The 20342-nt window shown below is 39.5% G+C and overlaps 1 protein-coding gene across 2 annotated transcripts; it reads right to left on the bottom strand.

Annotated features, from left to right (window-relative positions):
* Nucleotides 1–202: 202 nt before the first annotated feature.
* Nucleotides 203–20030, bottom strand: stc1 (stanniocalcin 1). 2 transcript variants are annotated; one of them, XM_057832907.1, is made up of 4 exons: nt 19791–20030; nt 17542–17684; nt 12887–13098; nt 203–8443 (listed from the first exon to the last, which is right to left on the bottom strand). In XM_057832907.1, exons 1-4 carry the CDS (start codon nt 19975–19977, stop codon nt 8143–8145), a joined length of 843 nt encoding a protein of 280 aa, XP_057688890.1. In that variant the 5' UTR covers nt 19978–20030; the 3' UTR covers nt 203–8142. The 2 variants fall into 2 exon arrangements, with proteins under 2 accessions (XP_057688890.1, XP_057688891.1); XM_057832908.1 differs by having other exon boundaries at nt 17542–17681.
* Between the last annotated feature and the right edge of the window lie 312 nt (nt 20031–20342).

Raw genomic sequence — 20342 nt, 5'->3', positions numbered from 1 at the left:
GAGGAACGACAGGCTGTAACAATCGACAACCTCGCAGCCATGTGACATGATGTGGGGTGGTTTTGTGTGATTTTTTGCTTCGAAAGGCGAGAATAAGACTTTGAAACATTACTCGGTTTGGGTTAGCATGTCGGCTAGCTGTCACGCCTCCTTGTTTGTTTACGCTCTCCGAAGCCGGGGCAGGGAAATGCCAAAAGCCAGACTAACTCCGGTGGCATAAAATGTGCAAGAAGTCGACACTTATGACCATTATGGAGTAATTTTGCCATGTCGCACTGAATAAATGCATTTATAATATTTCATATTCCATTTATCACAAGACTGTTATTTGTCATGACCATACCATTTATTTAGCAATTGGGGGAAAAATACTTCGATAAAAATAATATCCTGGAAAAATATTGGAGTAGAGAGATTGAAACAATGACATTTTGCGGCTCTCTTCTTCGCATTTCCCTTGTTCTAAATAATTCCCCCTCAATGGGCTGAATTCTAAATCTGATTAAACCATGACCCGGCCAACGTCATCTTCCTGTTGGGGACGCTAGAGCCCTATAATAATAGGCAGGGGCTAAATGGCAGATTAAGAGACCAATTTCTCGTCATCTGCGCTTTGCCAAATCGTTGTATATAGTCGAATCGTCTCAAAATATGATTCTAATTCACATTATAATGCTATTTAAGACTTTATTTTATCCTGTCATAGGCACTTTAAAGCAGACACTGTTTTTTCATCTATGTGATTTTCACAAAGGTCAGATCACATTTGATTATTTTATGAAGAAATGTGAGAAATTCCAAAAGGTTCAGATACTTTTTCATACCACTGCATATGATTCTTGAAACAGTCTTACAACAACCTATGAGTGAAAAAAAACATCCCAAATGGCAGATAAGATAAATATTTTATTTCAGCAAAAGACACACACTTGATGCATTTGTATCTTTCATGACTTTTCAGTACAGAGGAAAAAACCCAAACATATACACAGTATGGGTATATATGTAAGTGGGTATATTTTAAAGTGCAAGTCATTTACACAAGGTCAATCATGCGTTACATAGCATCTGTATCAGGAACTTCAGTTCAATTCTCAATAACTTTGAGTGTGCTATTTGAATAGTAAAATAACTGTCACTTATATATATATATCTATACTTTTATAGATATATACATATGAATACAAAATAAACTTTACAAGTCACTGAAGCTTTTTTTTTTTTTTTTTTTTTTTGTCGCTTTTGCTCGAGCACAACAACAATCAATCACGATCAATCTATTTCAAGTCTTGAGAGGAAAGAGTACCATGACGTGTCAGGAGAAACACTTTTCACACAGCTCACCAAAGCGATGCTCTCACTCAAATCTGCAACATAAACTAACTGAAGGCCCGTGACCACTTGGCGTGTGTGCGTGTGTTTGAATTTTTTTTTTTGTCCCTTCCCATGCAAAAGTAGCCTTCCCGTGTCATGGACGTGGCCTCCTGCGAGCAGACATTCAGTAAACAGTTACATTCTCTGAAAACTACCGTTACATTGGACTCAGTTAGAGGAAAAAACAGTCAATTTGCCCGAAAATGACACATAGGAATGTCCACAGGAAGTCGACGTGACGACAGACAAGACACGTGGGTGTCGCCGATAAGTGGGCAGCAGCTGTTTGGGTTTGGGGATTAACCCGTGATGGACAACGCACACACGTATAATATGTATCATGAATGCTTCAATGCCCTTTATAGTGGTCGGGATGGAAAGAAAAAAAAAGTGCATATTGAACATAAAAATCCCGTTGGACTACAGTGTGACGATAGCTCTTAGACGCTCAAAGGACACGCCGTTGACCGAGCTGAACAATCACCGTAGACCACTTTTATTCAGCGCGTGAACAAAAGGTTTGTTTTTTTATTTTGTGTCGGAGATCATTGCATAGTTTGGAATTCTCAACTTGCTGAAAAGTAAAGTAAAAAATAAGGATCTTTGTTATGTTTGTGCTTCTACCTGGTCTGTCAAGTTTGTTTCTTTCACGCAGGATTGGGTTTAGTTTGTTAGTTTGAGATACGCTCATTGGCCAAAAAAAAAAGGTCGTAATCTATCGATGTTTATTAGGGGTGTGAATCACGATACAATATTGACAAATCGGGTGGCTTTTTTTGTGTTTCTGCTGTGAATTTATATGAGTTTATCAGTAGTAGACGCCCAATCCATTTGAAGTGGGAGTGTTGGCAGCGAATGATCGTTCATTCGCTTCAAATGGATTGGACGTCTATTGTTATCAAGGGCAGCCAATGAGTTAAAATTCTGCCAAAATTTAATCTGATTTAACACTGTATTATGAACAATTTTAATCGACCACTAGTAAAATTGCATGGGAGATAGGTAGCGGTTTGCATCGTGGGAGTTGCTGAAATTTAGTAATACTATTTTCAGTTAGTTTATTTAGGTTTTTTTTTCTTTCATTTTTTGGCTAAAAGGAGGTTAGCTATGCTGTTTTGCTTAAAACGTTTCTCCACGCCTCTATATTTTATCCACCGACGGAACTCGTTTTCAATGTTCTTCTCAACACATTTTTTTAGGAGTGGGACTACTACATTAATTACGATTAACTGATTATAATTGATTTAACAAGTTTTTACAAAAATTCGCAGGTTACGCGGAACTAGAGTTATTAGATATATTGGGTAGCCAATAATATCGGCCGATAAAAGCATTTTAAAATGATATCGGATCATATCGACATCACTTTTTTATTAGCGGTTTTGGGCCATTATGTATGTAGCCTTCAAAGTAGAAGCTTTCTGCCTTTGTACAAGGGTTGGTCACCAGTTGCCTGGCACGGCCAGACTGTTCTCCCTGTATTTTTCAAACACTGAGAGAAAAGTCTGGGAACCAGCCCATTAACGGCCTCTCGAGCAGGTACAAAATCAATCGACAAATCAGATTTGTTTATTTGCGTGACGTGTTCTTAACGAGCAACGTCCCTCTTGCGCGTCGGAAGTCGTCTCCACAACAACAAAGATGGTGAACAGGAGAGCCAAGAATATGTTCCAATCTACGGTAAAATCAGTTTTAAATTACCAAAAACACATCGACACGAGTCATTGACAACAGTCCGTCTCGCGCTAGCCATGTTGAATAAACTCCGCTCTCCTCGTATGTTTACTTCCACGCGCAAGTCTCTCGTCCTGCCCTCGTCGTTTTACTAACGTCACGTCTGCCCGCCCCCTATTGGTCCACTCCGCTGTCTGGTTGCTGTGGCTTGCTCCGCACTGGAAATTGTATCCGCTGAATGGTAGCCAGACTCAATAGCTGGAACAGCGGTGAGTCTGGTGTACCAGGCAAGGTCACCAGTGTTGTTAATCTTATTTAAAAAAAGTAATTAATTACAGTTACAAATTACTCTCCAAAAAGGATTTGAGTTAGTAACTCAGTTACCCGAATGTAAGAATAATAAGTTACTTGGCAAAGTAACTTTCATGTTTTTTTTTTAAAGAAAAAAAAAAACATAGGTCACACTATGTGAAGTTCAAGCATTTTTGGGCCATTTCGCCCTAGCCTAACTATTTACCCTAAACTGAGTTAGTAACTCAGTTACCCGAATGTAAGAATAATAAGTTACTTGGCAAAGTAACTTTCATGTTTTTTTTTTTTTTAAAGAGAAAAAAAACATAGGTCACACTATGTGAAGTTCAAGCATTTTTGGGCCATTTCGCCCTAGCCTAACTATTTACCCTAAACTTAACTAGACACAGGGGAATTGTGGATATTGCGATAACTAGATAGTAACCTTTGCTATGTTTGGAAGTCATTTAATGCTGTGAATCAACCGTTAAAGTTGTTAATATTGCCCCCTTTATTGCATTAATTCCCTTCCGTCTACTTCCTAAATGTGAAAGTTTTTAAACTGTTTCATCATTTAATGATAGATTCAAGTTAAGATTTTGCCGACTTATGAGTATTTTAGATGAAAAGTTACTTAGGTTTGCTAGGAAGGTTCTCTACAACAGAGCCTTCCTGGGAAGTCAACTGCTTTAAGATGGCGGCTGTTTTCTAATGTCGGCAAGTGTATCATTTCGCATCTACTTCTCTATACATCTGCTAACGCCGCAGAGTCCGTCATTTTGCATCTAGTTCTATATGCATGAGATATCTAGCGTAGCATCATGTGGGCGTAGATTGTAGGCTGTCGGCTAGTCAGGTATTATTGGAGCCACCTAGCCTAGCATCGCGTTTGCAACAGCGTCACAACTCCCTTCCCTCCTTGCCACTCCCGCTCTTCTCTCTCCGTGTCCCTCAGACATTTCTCGTGTCATTCAACCAACGTAGTAACGCACAGTAACGCACGCCTTTACATCCTCAGTAACGGTAACGGTGTTGCAAAGATGAGAAAAGTAATTAATTAGATTACTAGATTAGATGACTGAAAAAAAACAACGCCGTTAGTAACGCTGTTATACTCTAACGCTGTTGTTAACAACACTGCTGGTCACACCGCAATTATGCTCCAAACTAAAATGCTAAGATGCAATTAGCCATAATTAGTCCACGACCGAAAATATCGGCAAACATCGACAAAATTGACACGCACGCTAGCTTGACTTAAAGCTATGAAAAGAGAGAAATCTGAGTAAATAAGCGTGAAAAACCCTATATGATTAAAGTACAACTAATCAAGATCAATTATGCCCAAATCTCTAATTAGATTACATTTTTTGTAATGGATTTCCACCCCATTTTTTTATATTTTTCTGTTATAAAATATAGCAACGCTAACCACCATGTCGCGGAAAAATACAATACTAAAACTTCCACTCCCACAATGCAACTCTGTGACATCATCATCCAGTCGTTCAATAGAATCTGCTTCATTTCGTTAAAAGTGTTATAAATTACAAAGCAATTTTGACGTTTTTGACTATTTGTTACTGATGTATTTTAAACATTTGAATGAAAATCATTCTAAAAGACGCTTCCATCGATTTCATTGGATCGTTGCTTAACCAATCAATGTATTGATCCAGATCAATGTACCCTTTATGTTCATTAACACATTAGCTTCCATTGACGACAACATTTCGACTGGCCGTCAATGGCAGCTAATACATTAAAATGTCGCACTCAACCTGCCCTGTCACACACGAGTCTTTCCTATCCTCCCTCATGAACGTCATTTAAACAGCCCAGCTGCCAACTTGAATTTGTAATTTTGGAATGACAAACATGGACGCCATCGTCCAACCCACACATTCAAAGTGCATTTTAGTAACCGCAATGCAATGTGTAATTGTGGTCCCATGTGACTACATCACCTGACGTGAATGACCAATTTGTTCCCCTGTGACCAGCACAGAGTTATAACATGGGTCCCATTCTTTTTTTTTTTTTTTTTTTTTTTTTGGCGTATAGAACGAACTGCTTATTATCAATGAATTAACTATACAATATGTGCTTTAAAATAAGACATTTTAAATAATATAGTAGGAAAATAAATATAATTCCAAGAAGGCTTGCTTTTGTGTGTGTGTTTTTAAAATAGTCACTCTAAATCTCAACCCCCGGGGGAAGCGAGCGCGCGTCAGTCAACATAAACATAGTGCCTTTGACGCCGGAGAGCTCAACAGTCGTATGCATTGTGATGATATGATGGACAGATTTGGCCTAATGAGCTTCATGATGATTGCGAACAACACGTCACTACTAACGGCTACATCTGTCATCAGAAAACAAACATCAGCATAATATGTGCTATATCTATACACTATTTTGGTATTTCATGAATAGCATTCAGGGCAGTTTTGTAGTTTTGTGTTGTTGTTGTTTTTTTTTGGTCAGTTTAAGGTAATCTCTCAAAGGTTCTGGTGACCACGCTCTCTTTGTAGAAGGCTAGCTATGGCTGTCTCAGATTACCTATAGGATACAGTACATGTAAGAGTTCGCATTATTAGAAAATACACGTGAAGATCATCTTCACATCTCATGCTCACAATTTGAATGGTCTTGTCACTAAAATATTGGATACATCAAATGATACCACCCCCCTCCTTCCAATGGATTACCCAATAGTAATTTAAATGTTTCAGCAGAATGATCGCAGCCAGTCAAAAATAGATTGGACGTTTATCACCGTCAATGGCAGCTGATTTGATTAAAATGTCACACTCACACTGCCCCGTCATACTGTAGTCTTTCCCGTCCTCCCTCTCCATGTTATACTGGTTAGCAGGTGTTTCACACAGGTAAATTTAACTACTACGTAACTACTTTGTAGTGCTACTCATAGTCTAGTAACATATATATTCAATCATGTTTCTGTATCCCAGTCAAAATGGAGTAGATGTCTTTCGCTATAAATGGCAGTGAAACATGATTTGAATATATATATATTTTTAATTGCATAACAACCCAATACCATTAAAATTTCCAGGACTGTTTTTTGTTGATGTAGATGACAAAAAGTATCGACCATTTGCTACCTTTGTCTTAGCTTTAAGCGAATTAAACATAAAACTGTCTTACTACATTTTAAAGAAAAAAATGTATTATTCCAGAATTTTGGGGGGGAAATAAAATGTCTGACAATATGTGAATAAAGTTTTACTTTTTTGAAAATTTGCCTTTAAAACAATTCAATCAGTCTTCATTTTAATACTATTTTGTAACAAATTTAACTTTATGCTCCTGCAAAACCTTTTTTTTTTTTGTTAAAGACTACTTTTTCTTAAAAAATATAAGTTGACAGTTTTTTTTTCCTCTAAAAATTATGAATTAATTGTAAAATTTGACTTTTTTTTTTCTAAAAAATGTGCTATGTAGTACTTCCTAGCCATTAACCCTTTAAAGTGATTATCTTTCAACATTTAAAAAATATTAAGTAAACCACATACAGTACCTCATGTACTGTGGTGCACACTTGACCCAAACTGTGATTTTCACATATGTGGACAAAGGCCTCAATTATAATGTATAATTATTACGTATAATTACGTATATATACAATATTTGAACTAATTATATATCATTATTTCATACTTTGTGTGAATAAAAAAAATTATACATTCATATAATGTGTAAAAACATGAATAATGACTAATATTATTGGGCAGCCTATAATATTGGCCAATAAAAGCATTTTAAAAAGATAACATCGACATCGGTTTTTCATTATCGGTTTTGGGCCAATTTGCATATGGAAGAGCCTTATTGGCATTTTGCACTTGCACTTGAGCCAAAAAACGAATATTTACACTATTTGGATTTTAACAATATGTATAGAGGTGCAATATAGGCACTTTTTCCATTACGTCAATTAAAGTTGTTCTATTTTTGACGGATTATTTATTTGGAAAACCTTGAAGTTGTTACATTTATCATTATTAAAGCATCAAGTGGCGTATCACAATACAATTAGCCATAATATTTTAAGACCACGACTGGATATATTGGTGTATTGGATTCTTGGAGTTGGACAAAATCGGGATATATGTTATCTGTTTAAAAAGTCTTTATCGGAAACTGCAAAAAAACAGACGTACTTATGGCCCCCGATAACCCTCAAAAGTTGATTCTTTAACTCATTGCCTGCCATTGACAACAATAGATGTTCCATTCATTTAAACTGGGAGGACTGGCTGTGAATGCTCATCTTTCAGTGCCATTGACAGCGGTAGACGTCCAATCCATTTTCACTGGGACATTGACCCCTCCCAGTCAAAATGGATCGGACGTCCAGCACTGTTAATGGGAGTCAATGAGCTCAATGAGTGCCCTATAAAGAGTTAAAGGGTTTGATATGTTTAATTGGTCTTTGGATTATGAGGGAATCCTTCTCCCCTGGAAGTCTGAGACCGCCTGTTCTAGAGATGAAAACTTCTTTTTACTTCTTGTTTATATGCTTGGCATCAAGACCTTTTAAGGATTCATCTCATTTGCCGGAGATGAAGAGTAAAAGAAGGCTGCGGAATTGGGACTGATGAATGGAGTGGGGGTGGTCTCTCAAGCCTTAAATGTAGGATATACAATATAGCAACAATCATATCGACTCTCGGGGCAGTCCGGCATTCCCTGGAGGTGCATATTTGTGTAACTTCCAGTCGAGCGGAGAAATGGATGCCAAGAGGAGCGTTTCGGACTTGGAGTGCAAAGAAGTTAGGAGCTGTCACTGGCTGAGCGCTTTTTGCCAAAATGACTGGCAGCGTCTCTATTTCGTAGATTAGGCTGGATCTTGTACATAGGAGGCCCAACGGACCAGCGCCAGCTGCCGCGGGCCTCTGCTCCGGTCGGGGTGGCCACGGCGGTGGCTCCGGCCGTGGCCGCGCACGGCTTGTTCTGCAGGAGCTGGACGAGCATGGTCATCTCCGGGCCCATCCGAGACACCATGCTGGCCCTCACGCGCTCCACGGTGTCCTCGTCACAGTCCATCAGGCTCTGCAGAAGCCTCCCGTAGAACCTGAGGCCACAAAAATAGATTGAGCGCTCGAGTCGTTTCCACTTCGGATGCACTCCGGCAAACAAGACGCGCCGTTGATTTCCATTTCCCGGCTGCATTGAGCAGATGGTAACCAAAACATGCAAGTGAATACAACGTGAGCCATCTGTTATGCTACATAAATTCAGGTCAAAGGGGCATCCGGTGTACAACATTTATATTTGCTGAACCAACAACAGCAGTTTTATGCTACTTTTGTGCTGAGGACTCTCCAAACACGAGCGCTAAGTAGGGCACATATGTCCATCCTATGTCTAATAAGCAACGATGCCAGTTATGCCTTTCTATAATATAACCAAATTTTTCCGTGAAAGGTCAAATCTAACGCGTTATTGCAAAATCTCCACATTGGTGATCAGATTAAACTGATTGTGTGTTAATTAGGGTTGCAAATTACTATTTTCATGACGATATAATACAATTTGAATTCTTCAGATAATGGTTAGTGTTGTTAGGATACAACTTCTTGGCACCCGATAAAAATTCCGATACATGGTTGTGCGGTATTTTTCGTTGCTTGGTTTTGGTAAGGACCAGTGGCGATTGCTCTAAGACTGCAGGGTGAGCTCAGCTCTAGTGTTTCAACGATTAATCAATTAACTCGAGAAATTCGATTAGAAATAAAGCTTTGAATCAAATTTTGCTGCTTCGAGGATTCGTTTAATTAGAGTGACGTTGTAATGGCTTGTTTTGAAAGTGTTGCATTTAGTTTTATGGATTTGGGTGGATACACTGCCCTTCTAGTGGCAACAGTAAATATGACATAATTCTTCTGAATATAGCTGCTCCTTGTTAAGACCAACATAAGGTATGTTTTTGTTTGAGCTAATCTGCTTTTTTATGCACTCGTTATTTAGTTTAGAAGTACATATATTAAGCAGTAGTTTTGTAGGAATATGTGTTTGAATGATTTGTTAAAAGCAAAAAAAAAAAAAACAAGAAAAAACAGCATTTTATACATTTAAGCTAGCGGACTTTTGCGATGCAAGTTAGCCAACTGTTCTTTTGTTGTACTCAAATCCTCATTTATTTACTTTTTTATACTGTTTAAGGCTAAGCTCGGGTATTTTAACTTAGTTTTAAATGCATTTATTGCTTCTCTGAAAAGTACAGCTCTGAATAGTTTGATGAAACACTCAGGAATTTTATTGTGTATTCCCATTAAATGCACTTTTGAAAGTGCAATCTTAGAATAGAATAGAACGCCTTTATTGTCATTACAAAAAGTGTTATGAGATTCAAAGCTGCCCCATAGAGTGCACACAATAAGTGATCAGATGTATACTGTTGTGTGTACATGGCATTGACTAAATACACACTATATACTACAACACGCTCAACCTTTGTTCAGAATTAGCTTCTTATCACTGCTTACGATACAGCTTGCTCTTTGTTCATTCGCACAGCTTCACAGCCCTTTAAACAGTGTGGACGCTGTGCGTCTCCAGATTTGAGAGTGCATTGTTCCAATACAGCGATATGAGACGAGTCATTGGCTAAAGGCTGGGTTAATCACACCCACAGGACGCCGTACGTCTCTGGGGGCCTATGGGTAGTGGGTGGGGCTCGGCTGGAACGGACACTTTGCTTCTTTGCATTGGATGATCTGTCTGAGGCTTAATCCTTTTTTGATTGACAGCCAATTGAGAAAATCAGTGATCTTGTTGTATTAACATCTACGGGAGGCCTTATTCAATTTTTATTCAGTTGTTCAACTGGCGACTTTCATAATCATTCAAGAGACTCTGTTAAAAATGAGTAGCAAAAGATTTAGTTTTTATTTCATTTGATTTTTTTTTGTAGCTGCTTGTGTTTGAAAATGACTTCTGGCTCTCTAGTTTCTTTCCCTACTGAGAAGCAGGTGCTGCTGATCCCCACCACCGTCACAAAGCACTCAGAGGCGGAACTTTTTGAGCTTCACCTCATTGAAAGACCAGCATCCGCCACTGGTATAGACACTAAAGAGACTAAATTTCTACGCCACCGTTATTCGTGGACTGATCAGACTGAAATTTGGTAAGTATATTCTGAGCATATTCCAAGCAAACACATTGATCCACGGAGCTGTTTTTTTTTTTTTTTTTTTTTAGTCTCTAATTTTTAGAATTAACTGTGGACTTATTGTTGCCTGCGGGTTCCAAGGTAACCAGTAAAGGGTGTGCTCATCATGTCTCTAGGTTGAAGAGATGCTCAGGGAGTGAGCTAGGGGGTCGAAGTTAATTTTTAACTTATCTGAAGATGAAAGGCTGCTTTTATTTTGCCTATCTGTGAGGCAAAAACTCTTGATTACTTTGGGGCAGTTTACATGGTGACGTTGCGACACCAAGACGCAACAATTGTGTTGCGGAATGGACTGGCCTTTATATGGTGACAGCGAAAACAGAAGGCGAAGACCCAAATCTTTAATTCCGGGCTCCAAAGTGGAAGGATCCGATTGCGGGGCTTGCTCCGCACAGCGCTGATTTTAAACATTAAAAACAGCAAACATGGCGGAACGTCAGCTTTAATTTACTGTTTTTATAATATTTTTAATTTAAACATGTTTACTCTTTGCATTTTTGTGCCTTTTGGAGCAAAAGAAAAATGCCATTGCTTGGAGTGGGCGGGTATGTTGTCTTCCTGGCTGAGGAGGTTGTTGGTGTCAAGGAAGTGCATCATTGGCCTTGTAAATCTGCACTGCCTCCTAGGGCCTGGCATGAATACTACATCGTTTTCACGCCAAATTGCAACATCGATCGAATGCAGACGGAACCATATAAATGCACACATGAAATTTGTAGTATTCTCGGAGCGTCACCATGTAAACGGCCTCTTTGCGTCACTTGATCCTCTCACTTCTATCAAATCAACTAGGGACAGATGCTATCTTTTATTGCAATGTAAAAACAACATGAGGCACCATATTTACACCTCTGGCTTGTTGAAGGTCAGCAATGTTCTTTTCGCAATTTTCCGACTTTGGTGCTTCAAGGATTGAGTTGTAAACGTTAACCAATTGGCACTGCGTTTTCGTACCGAACCCTACATGCCGACAAGTCATCTTCTTTGTCCCTTTCTTCTTCTTCAGAGGTTTTATGGCGATTGGAAACCAAATCTCAAAGAGAACATACTCTATGGCATCGGTTCATTATGTATTTATTTTCGCCAATACAGATGCCAGCCTTTTAGTGCTATTTTGGGGCTCCTTCTAATAGATGAATTGGTATTGACACAACCAGTGGCAGAACAAATGTGAGCAGGCCGATGAGCATTGAGCACCCCCCGAGTGGACCGTCCAACCAGGGTGGACAATTATTCGCGAGCCCCTCCACACTTTCACAGGATAATCGTCCAGTTTGTGTCTGTGTGGCAAGTGGAATTTTTTTTGCGGGCCCCTCAAAAAAAAAAAAAAATAGCCAAGTGGTCGGCAGAGATATTTTAAACACCTATTAAACACTATATTACGGCTCCACGCATCATCTTACCTCTCTGTTTGACCTTTGCTTCACCCAACCACGCCCACTTTACGCCTGCAAATCGGGCCCCCTAGAGACCCGGGTTCGGTCATACACCCAGCACAACACTAATAACGATACAATACATTTCTTAAGTCTGGCACGATTCCTTTAGTCGATTTTATACAATATGTAAAGATTTTACTTTAAAGTTTCATTTCACCTAAAGCAGGGGTCAGCAACCCATGGCTTATTAGCGCTGCCCTAGTGGCTCCCTGGAGCTTTTTCAAAAATTTTTGAAAATGGAAAAAGATGGTGGAGGGAAATATATATTTTTTGTTAATATGGCTTTTGTAGGAGGACAAACATAGCACAAACATTCTTCCAATTCATTAATATTGTAATAAAGTTAAACTTGAGGCGGCATCGTACAACAGCGTAGTCATGTGGTGCGTCATTCTCATATAGAATGCACTGCAGGGAAAATAAACATTTAATCATAAAGGCTCACTATGTATCTGCAGCCAACTTAGTCATTTTGATAGTATGCTAATATAGCTAAAATAGATACATACAGCATGTGTTGCCTTCATTATAAGGCTTATATAAGACTTTTATTTTTTTTTTTGCGGCACCAGACATATTTGTCTTTCTTTTGGTCCAATATGTCTCTTTCAACATTTTGAGTTGCTGACCCCTGCTAAAGCAATGCAAAAAATTCAAGGCAATTTGGACATTTTCTGACAATACTGTTGCAGTAATTTCTTAGACATTTGAATGAATACCATTCTTAGCAAAACAGCATATCTAAAGGATGACAATATCAATTTTTTTCTTTTTTTTTTCTCGCGTTTCGATCGATTAGATTGGATCGTTGCTTTACCAATCAAATCTATCGCAATACAGCTCATAAATTCATGAACTACCCATCAAAATAGTGCATTGATCAGTCTGTAGCAGATTGGCTCACCTATTGGGGAAGTGGCTGGGCAGCTGGGCCACCTCTCCGATAGCGTCGGGATTGGTCCGGGCGACTGTGCAGATATCCAGCTTGCTGTAGCACTCCTCCTGGACTTCGGATATCATTCTTTGGAATGTGGAGCAGCGACGAATGGTTGGGAACACCTTGGTGGTGATGCCATTGGCAATGCACTTAAGGCTCTCTTTCACAAATGCTTTACCCTGGAGAAGAAGAACAATCTATAGTGGTACCTTTGGAGTTTTTCATTTGATGGGCTACCGCTAGTTGGATTTTCATTTTTAGCTTCGGGGTGATTTGTGACTTTGTGAGTTGAACGTATGTTGTTCTGCGCATAACAGGCGCAAGGTGTCTTAGTTTCTTATTTTTGCTGTAAATTAATTGCTGTGTTTGGCCACTTCAGACTTCAGGTGTTTCTTCGAAAGATTTCTGATTGGTCACTGCTGTTGCATGGAACAGAGCGCAGCTATGTGGGCGTATTTTGATATGCAGCGCCCAGCAAAGAAAGACACGCATATTCAGTTCACCACTGACTTAAGCCCGGGTTACACTTTACACGTTGAACGTTCTGCACGGAAATGAGACGCATGGAGGTCATCCAGCACGTGTTTTACACAATGTTACTCCGCGCTGCCCCGCACAGCTCTTTGCGGTATGCCCCCGTGGTGATATTCTCCCAGAGTACAGGGGGCAGCAAAAAGTGTCTACAGCATACAAGCAACTTCATATTATAGAGATATAGGGGCGCTCGCGGCTCAAGGAGGAACATCTTTGTTGTTTGATGGCATTGTCATCCCAGTGGTCTTTATCGGCCGTATCATGTAAATGTTAGTACTAGTGAACTTCTCCAATTAGTAGATCGTTCGCCATGTTTTATCAAAAGGCGTGGTCACTATTATAACTTCATTTTTCATGTGAAGCCACGCGGATCACGTGGATGCGTCAGGTATAAACCAACCTTAAGTAGGCTGTGGTAATGGTAATCCTTTTTCACGAGGGATTCAATAATGTACATAAAAACTCTTATATTGTCTATTTACTCGTGTTGTGTCACCATTTGTTTAATGAAAAATGTGAAATATTTAAGAATCGCTGTATATGCTGTATGTACTGTATATTGTAGCTTCAAACTACTAATCAAGTTTAAGTCTTTACTTTCTTGTTTATTATGTTTTAAAATATTAAAAGACTGCGTTTGAATGTTTTTTCTCATTGGCTGCCATTGACGGCAATAAACAACCAATCCATTTTGACTGGGAGGGATTCTAGCACTTTCAATGGTAGCTGATGAGCTAACATCAGTAGTGGAATGTCACGAAGTAAAAGTACTTCGTTACTATACTTGAGTACGTTTTTGTGTATCTGTACTTTACTTGAGTACAAATACTAAGTGGTACTTCTTACTTTTACTTCCCTACATTTTACAGCAGGTATCCGTACTTTTTACTCCACTACTTTTCAAATTGTCGCCTGCGTTACGCGTTACTTTTGTTCACTTCTTTTCTCATTTTGAATTGATAGTTTTGTTTTCATGCCTCCGACACAATCGATAAGCCCCGTGCAACTATACCAAAACTGAGCACTAGAGGCAGCAACACGAGTACAAAACAAGACAAGGCAGGTCAACTATTAACCAATAAAAACCACCTCACTCTTGTACAGGAGGTGGCAGTATGCACCTGATAGTTGATTACAATCCACCATTAAACAAAATTTTGCGAGTTGTTAAAATATACAGATATATACATTGTTGCATCGGGGGAAAATACTTTTACTTTTTATTTGTAAAGTAAATTTAAAGCATGTACTTTGTACTTTTACTTGAGTAATTTTTTTCTTAGATACTGGTACTTTTAGTTAAGTAATTTTTTTTCACATGTATCTGTACTTTTACATACGTAAGTAAAAAAAGGTGAGGACTTCATCATAGACTTCATAATGTATTGACGGGACACTGGGCGCGGGGCCGACTCATAGGGTGCCTACCGTAATTTCCCGAATATAATGCGCAATTTTTTTCCCCAAAATCAACTTGTAAAATCATGGTGCGCATTATAAACGGGTACATATATATATATATATATATATATACATATATATATATATATATATATAAACCGATTTTTTAAAATTGACACGGCCACGTTGTGTTGAAGAAACGCATGCAGCGATCCGTTGCCGACCATTACGGTACATGACGTCACCATTTTGTCTGTGTTAAATTCTGCTTGTTTCATTCTTCATAAAGCACAGAATTTAGTTTCTTGAACTCATTTGAGTCAACATTTATTGCAGCTCCGCAACTCTGACCATAACAAACGTAACAAAACAGACATCCTGTGTGTGTCCGTCAACTATATCTGTCCCTCGGGAAACCCAAACCCAAATAACAATAGTTCCTATTGTTACTGTCGTGTCGACAGCGATGAGCTCTCTCGGATTTCCGACTTAAGTTCTCACTTTCATTTTACCGTATCAATCAATGGAAGAAACATTTATTTATCATGAAGAAACGAGCAAGTTATACAGCAGTCTTTAAAAGAAAAGTCACATCTGTTATGTTTTCTCCTAGATTCTGGTAAGTTGGAAAAGTTGTCAAATCATATTATTACCGTAAATATTGTCAGTTTATGGAAATGTTTTGAACTACCAATATGCTATGCTTGTGCTGTGTTTCACCAGTTAGTAAAATGACATTTCTGTATCTGTACACGAGCTCTGTTTTCTTGTATTCTTCTATTTATTGGTGCTAAAATTAGGGTGCGCGTTATAAACGGGTACAATAATTTCCCGTAGATTTTACAAGTAAATCTGGAATGCGCATTATACACGGGTGCGCCTTATATTCGAGAAATTACGGTATCTCTGCCAAAGCTGACTGAGTGGAAACACAGACAAAGAGCTTTTTACGTTGATAATTCTTGTGAATAAATGCTTAAATCCCTGAATTCTTTATAGATATGGACGTAAAACAGTCTTGGTTCTTGGTTAAAAGCTGAAAAAAAAACGGGTAGTTCGCATTTATTTTACGTAAATATGTCAAATGTGCTACTAGTATTGAAGTGACTGCGGCGCCGCCTTGTCACCACAAAGAGCTTTTTACGTTGAAATTCTTGTGAAGAAATGCTTTAGGGGCAGTTTACATGGCGACTCTACGACACGAAGACGCAATGACTGAGTAGCGGAATTGCCTCGCGTGCATATGGTTTCGGCAAAGACTGAAGGCGAAAACTAAAAATTCTGAATCCTGCCTCCAAAGTGGAAGAATTCGATTGCGGGAGATTGAGGGGGACTCGCTCCGCATGCATATCAAAAGCTCCTGCGGCGCGGGACCCGCGCAGATAACGTCAGCACTCGTACACGTCACATTGGACGTGCACAGAGGTGCTATTAAACATTAAAAACAGCAAATGGCGGAAAGTCAGCTTTAATTTACTGTTTCAATAATGGTTTTAAATTTAAATATGTTGAATGTTTCCATTTTTTGTGCCTTTTGGAGCAATAGGAAAATGCCATTGCTTGGAGTGGGTGGGGATGTTTTTTATTTTGGGCTGAGAAGCTTGGTGGGGTCAAAGTGCATCATTCGCTGCCACTTTGAAAATCTGCACTGCGCTTTCATGCGGAATTGCGACATTGTTCAAATGGAGACGTAACCATATAAATGGAAATTTGAATTTTTTAGTATTCTCGGAGAGTCACCATGTAAACTGCCCCTAAATCTCTGAATTCTTTATCGATATGGATGTAAAACAGTCTCGATTATAGGTTAAAACAAACAAACAAACAAACAAACAAAAAAAGTGCCGTTAGGATTTATTATACGTAACAATGTTGAATGTGCTGCTAGTCTATAAGCCACTGTGGCGCTGCTTTATCACCACAAAAAGCTATTTACGTTGGAATTTTTGGGAATAAATGCTTAAATCCCGGAGTTCTTTATAGATATGGATGTAAAACAGTCTCGTTTCTTGGTTAAAAGCGAAAAATGGGCAGTTAGCATTTATTTCACGTAAATATTGCAAAGTACTGTATAACGCCAATGCCGTAGCGGCTAATTTCTCCCATTGATTTTTTTCACGTTTCAAAATGCATGCATGGTACTACAGATATAATAATTACCTTGAATCCTCGAACAAATCACTCCTGCGACAATCCTTCCTGTTTGTATGCGGTACAGCTTTGGTACTTTTCAATCTAAATCTGGCATTGGGTCGCTGCATGTGTTTGAGAAGAACTAAGACCGACTGCTAATAACTGAAGCGGAGTGTGGGACAGCCTCTTACGAAAAGGCGTGCGGCGGTGTCTGGGGAATCTTTCCCGTCAATATAATTATGAAGTCTATGACTTCATCCACCACTGGGTAATATATCGCTAACCTTATCCGGTCAGACCCTAGTCTTTCCTGTCTTCCTTGTTCATTTCCTATTAGTTAGCTCCGGAATTTTCCACCAACATGATTCCTTATCTTTTGTCAGACAAAAGATTTGATTTTAAATGAAGGACTGACTTTCCATACATTCCAATGGGAAGCTTTGATTTCAGACAGGAGCGAGTTATCTTCCAGAAAAAAATTCAGCTCATATGTTAATGCACTGTATATTTTTAAAGAAAATGGACGCGCCGGCAGACGGATTGTAAGCATATACCTGAGTGTCAAATTTAGCAGCACTGTACAGGAAGGACTTGCAGATGTCATGCATGCCATCTGTGTCGCACGTCGAGTTTTCCAGGCAGGCGAAGGCCCCGCAGCCAACTTGGAGGGCACCGTTGAGACAGCGTGCCACATCTGCTGTGGGCACACAGACCATGATGATGATGATGATGATCCATCAGCATTGCAAGCCAACAGTAGCTCCACTCTACTGCACACTCTCACTACTGTACAGTTGCCAGGCTCTGGGCGAGAAAAATGCGGCCAACAAAGGAGAATATTCATTCCATCATACTGTGGCGCTTGACAAAGGACGTGCAGCCGCGAGGGGCAAAACTGCAGATTGGACACCTTACAGCTCCCAGAGGCTCTGATGCTTTTTGGCGCCGCCAGGCTTTTCCCTTGGCGGGGACCTATATTTCTCAGCAGAGTTTTTTGGACCAACAGCACCAGAAATACCAAAGAGTTTCCTGAGAATTGTTGGCGTGCCTGTCGATACACATAAAGTCTTTTGCGCGAGCGCGTGCACGCGCTGCCCTGCCACCAGCCTCTGTCTTCAATTATTTTTGCACCAACTGGTAATTGTCGAGCTACATTTTAGGTCTCCGACCACTTCAATATTCCTGACTATAGAGTTGCCACATGCCACAATCTGGGCAAATATGGATCACGACATAATGTTAATAAGTACTCATCAAGAAAGCACAGCGCTGTGCAGCCAGATGCACAAAAACAGACATAATGGGGACACCGTGGACTGGTCGCCAGCCAATAGCAGACGAACAGGGATTGAGAATTACACCTTGCGTCTTTATTTATCTAATTGCCTGCCACTGACAGCGCTAGACGTCCAAGCCATTTTTGACTGGGAGAGGCTGGCAGCTTGCTGTGCTAAACCCTAACCCTAAACCCAAACCCTATACCAGTTCTCTCTATTTGGCAGCAAATGCCTTACTTTCTTCCCGTAATTGCTAAATAGATAGAAATTGTCACTTTGATCAGATTTAATATGAATTTTCCTTTTTTTTTTTTGGAAAGCAACAACAACAAAAAAATACAATTTTTAAAAAAATATATCTAAAGCCCTCTAAAAATTGAACGGCATTTTCTTTAAAAAGTCAAATTTCTTCCTCTTTTTGACGTGATTGTTCACAATTTTGGTTTGATTTTACTATTGAGTTGTTGTTAAATATTGTAATTTGACTTTGGGTAAATCCTTCATATTGATTTTTTTGTGGATGATATTCAAGGGAAAAAAGGGTGCTGAGGTTCTAGTAGTGTTATAACTCTCAAAACGGGTATTAGTCTTGAGACCACATTTTAATGTGTTTTGGTCTCAACCCCAAAAATCATGGTCTTGCTCAGACTTGCATATTTTCAAGACCTATATGTCAACTTAATGAATTTGATTTTATGGCAAAACACTTGGCGTAACTACAAATACATTCAGTTTTTGTTTTACCACCCCTGTAAAAGACTACAACCTTGACAAAATAATAAAATAATATATATATCTTTCATTTTAAAATATATTTTTATAGTTTCGGTCTTGATTGCAAAACCATTCTGGGTTTAAACCTCTGCTTCCGGTTTCCCCCATTCATTAGATTTCTTCTGCTACTTTCACATTCTAAAAACATAGCCGTAAATATGAACGAACGCTTGTTTGTCTATACGTGCTCTGTGATTGGCTGTCAAAAGGAATGACTTGAAACCTTTTTAAGCCCCTAAAATTACAACCTGTTTTTCCTCTAAATATGTAGCATTGTTCATCAATAGACACTTGTGGGTTCTTCTGAAGCATTATTATTTTTCTATTTTTTGTAGAAGTGTACGTAGAACGCCCTGACTTAATGTTTTAGAAGGGCCAGGTATGGCCCACTGGCCATGAGTTTCCCACCCCTTCACTAATTAGTGCAAAATCCCAACACTAGGAACCCATCTCATCCTGTACGTGTGTGTTTCTATTATTTAATCCACTAACTCATGCACAGTATTAGTGGTTAAGATCAGCAGCACCAGCAGGTATGATAAGCTCATCTGTTGCCGGCAGGACACCGGCTAATAAATGCCTAAAAAATCCATTGCACAACGCACTGCAAAACGGATGCACAGGCCAAAAAAAAAAAAAAAAAAGATAATAATGACAGAAGAAATGTGCATGTGAGCGAGCGAGCCACGACTGGCGCACACGCATATTCTCGCGTTATACAGTAGATGCACAAGCATGTGTATGCTACTTACTAGGGCTGTTGGCCGAGAAGCGTGCTCTCCTGGACGAATAGGACTCGTTGTGATCCAGCTCGTATGCAGATGCATAGAGCAGCATCAGGAGGAAAAGTCCCGTCCTCAGAGGCATCGTCTTCCCGGCGCAGATGTCACAAGTGATTGCAAAGAGACGGCCGAGGCTCCGCGTCCGCTGGGAATTCATTCGGCAACAATTGAAAAAGAAAAGAAATGGGGGTAGGGGGGTGGGGAGGGAGTGAGGCTGCTCTTTTACAAGACCGCACTACTCCTCGCTGCGCTTTGGACTCGCATGACAGGCAGACGGCACCGATGCTCAGTCGGAGCTTCAGCCTGCTCGGGTTTATATAGGAGCGCTGAACGCCACGAGCCGGACGCCTGCGCCAATCGCGTGGCTGCGTTCAAGGACCGGCTCACTACTAATTGACCAAGAAAAAAAAGCCATTATTCATCGCGGTCGCCGAGAAATGATGCATTCATCTTTTTATTACAAGAGTCGTCATCATCAAACGTGTCATCGAGACTAAAACATGCTGGTTATACAAGAAAGAG

This window comes from Corythoichthys intestinalis, chromosome 3 (assembly GCF_030265065.1).
Source record: "Corythoichthys intestinalis isolate RoL2023-P3 chromosome 3, ASM3026506v1, whole genome shotgun sequence".
Taxonomy (NCBI): domain Eukaryota; kingdom Metazoa; phylum Chordata; class Actinopteri; order Syngnathiformes; family Syngnathidae; genus Corythoichthys; species Corythoichthys intestinalis.
The sequence above is the reverse complement of the archived record's forward strand: the minus strand, read 5'-3'. Positions and strand labels throughout refer to the sequence as shown.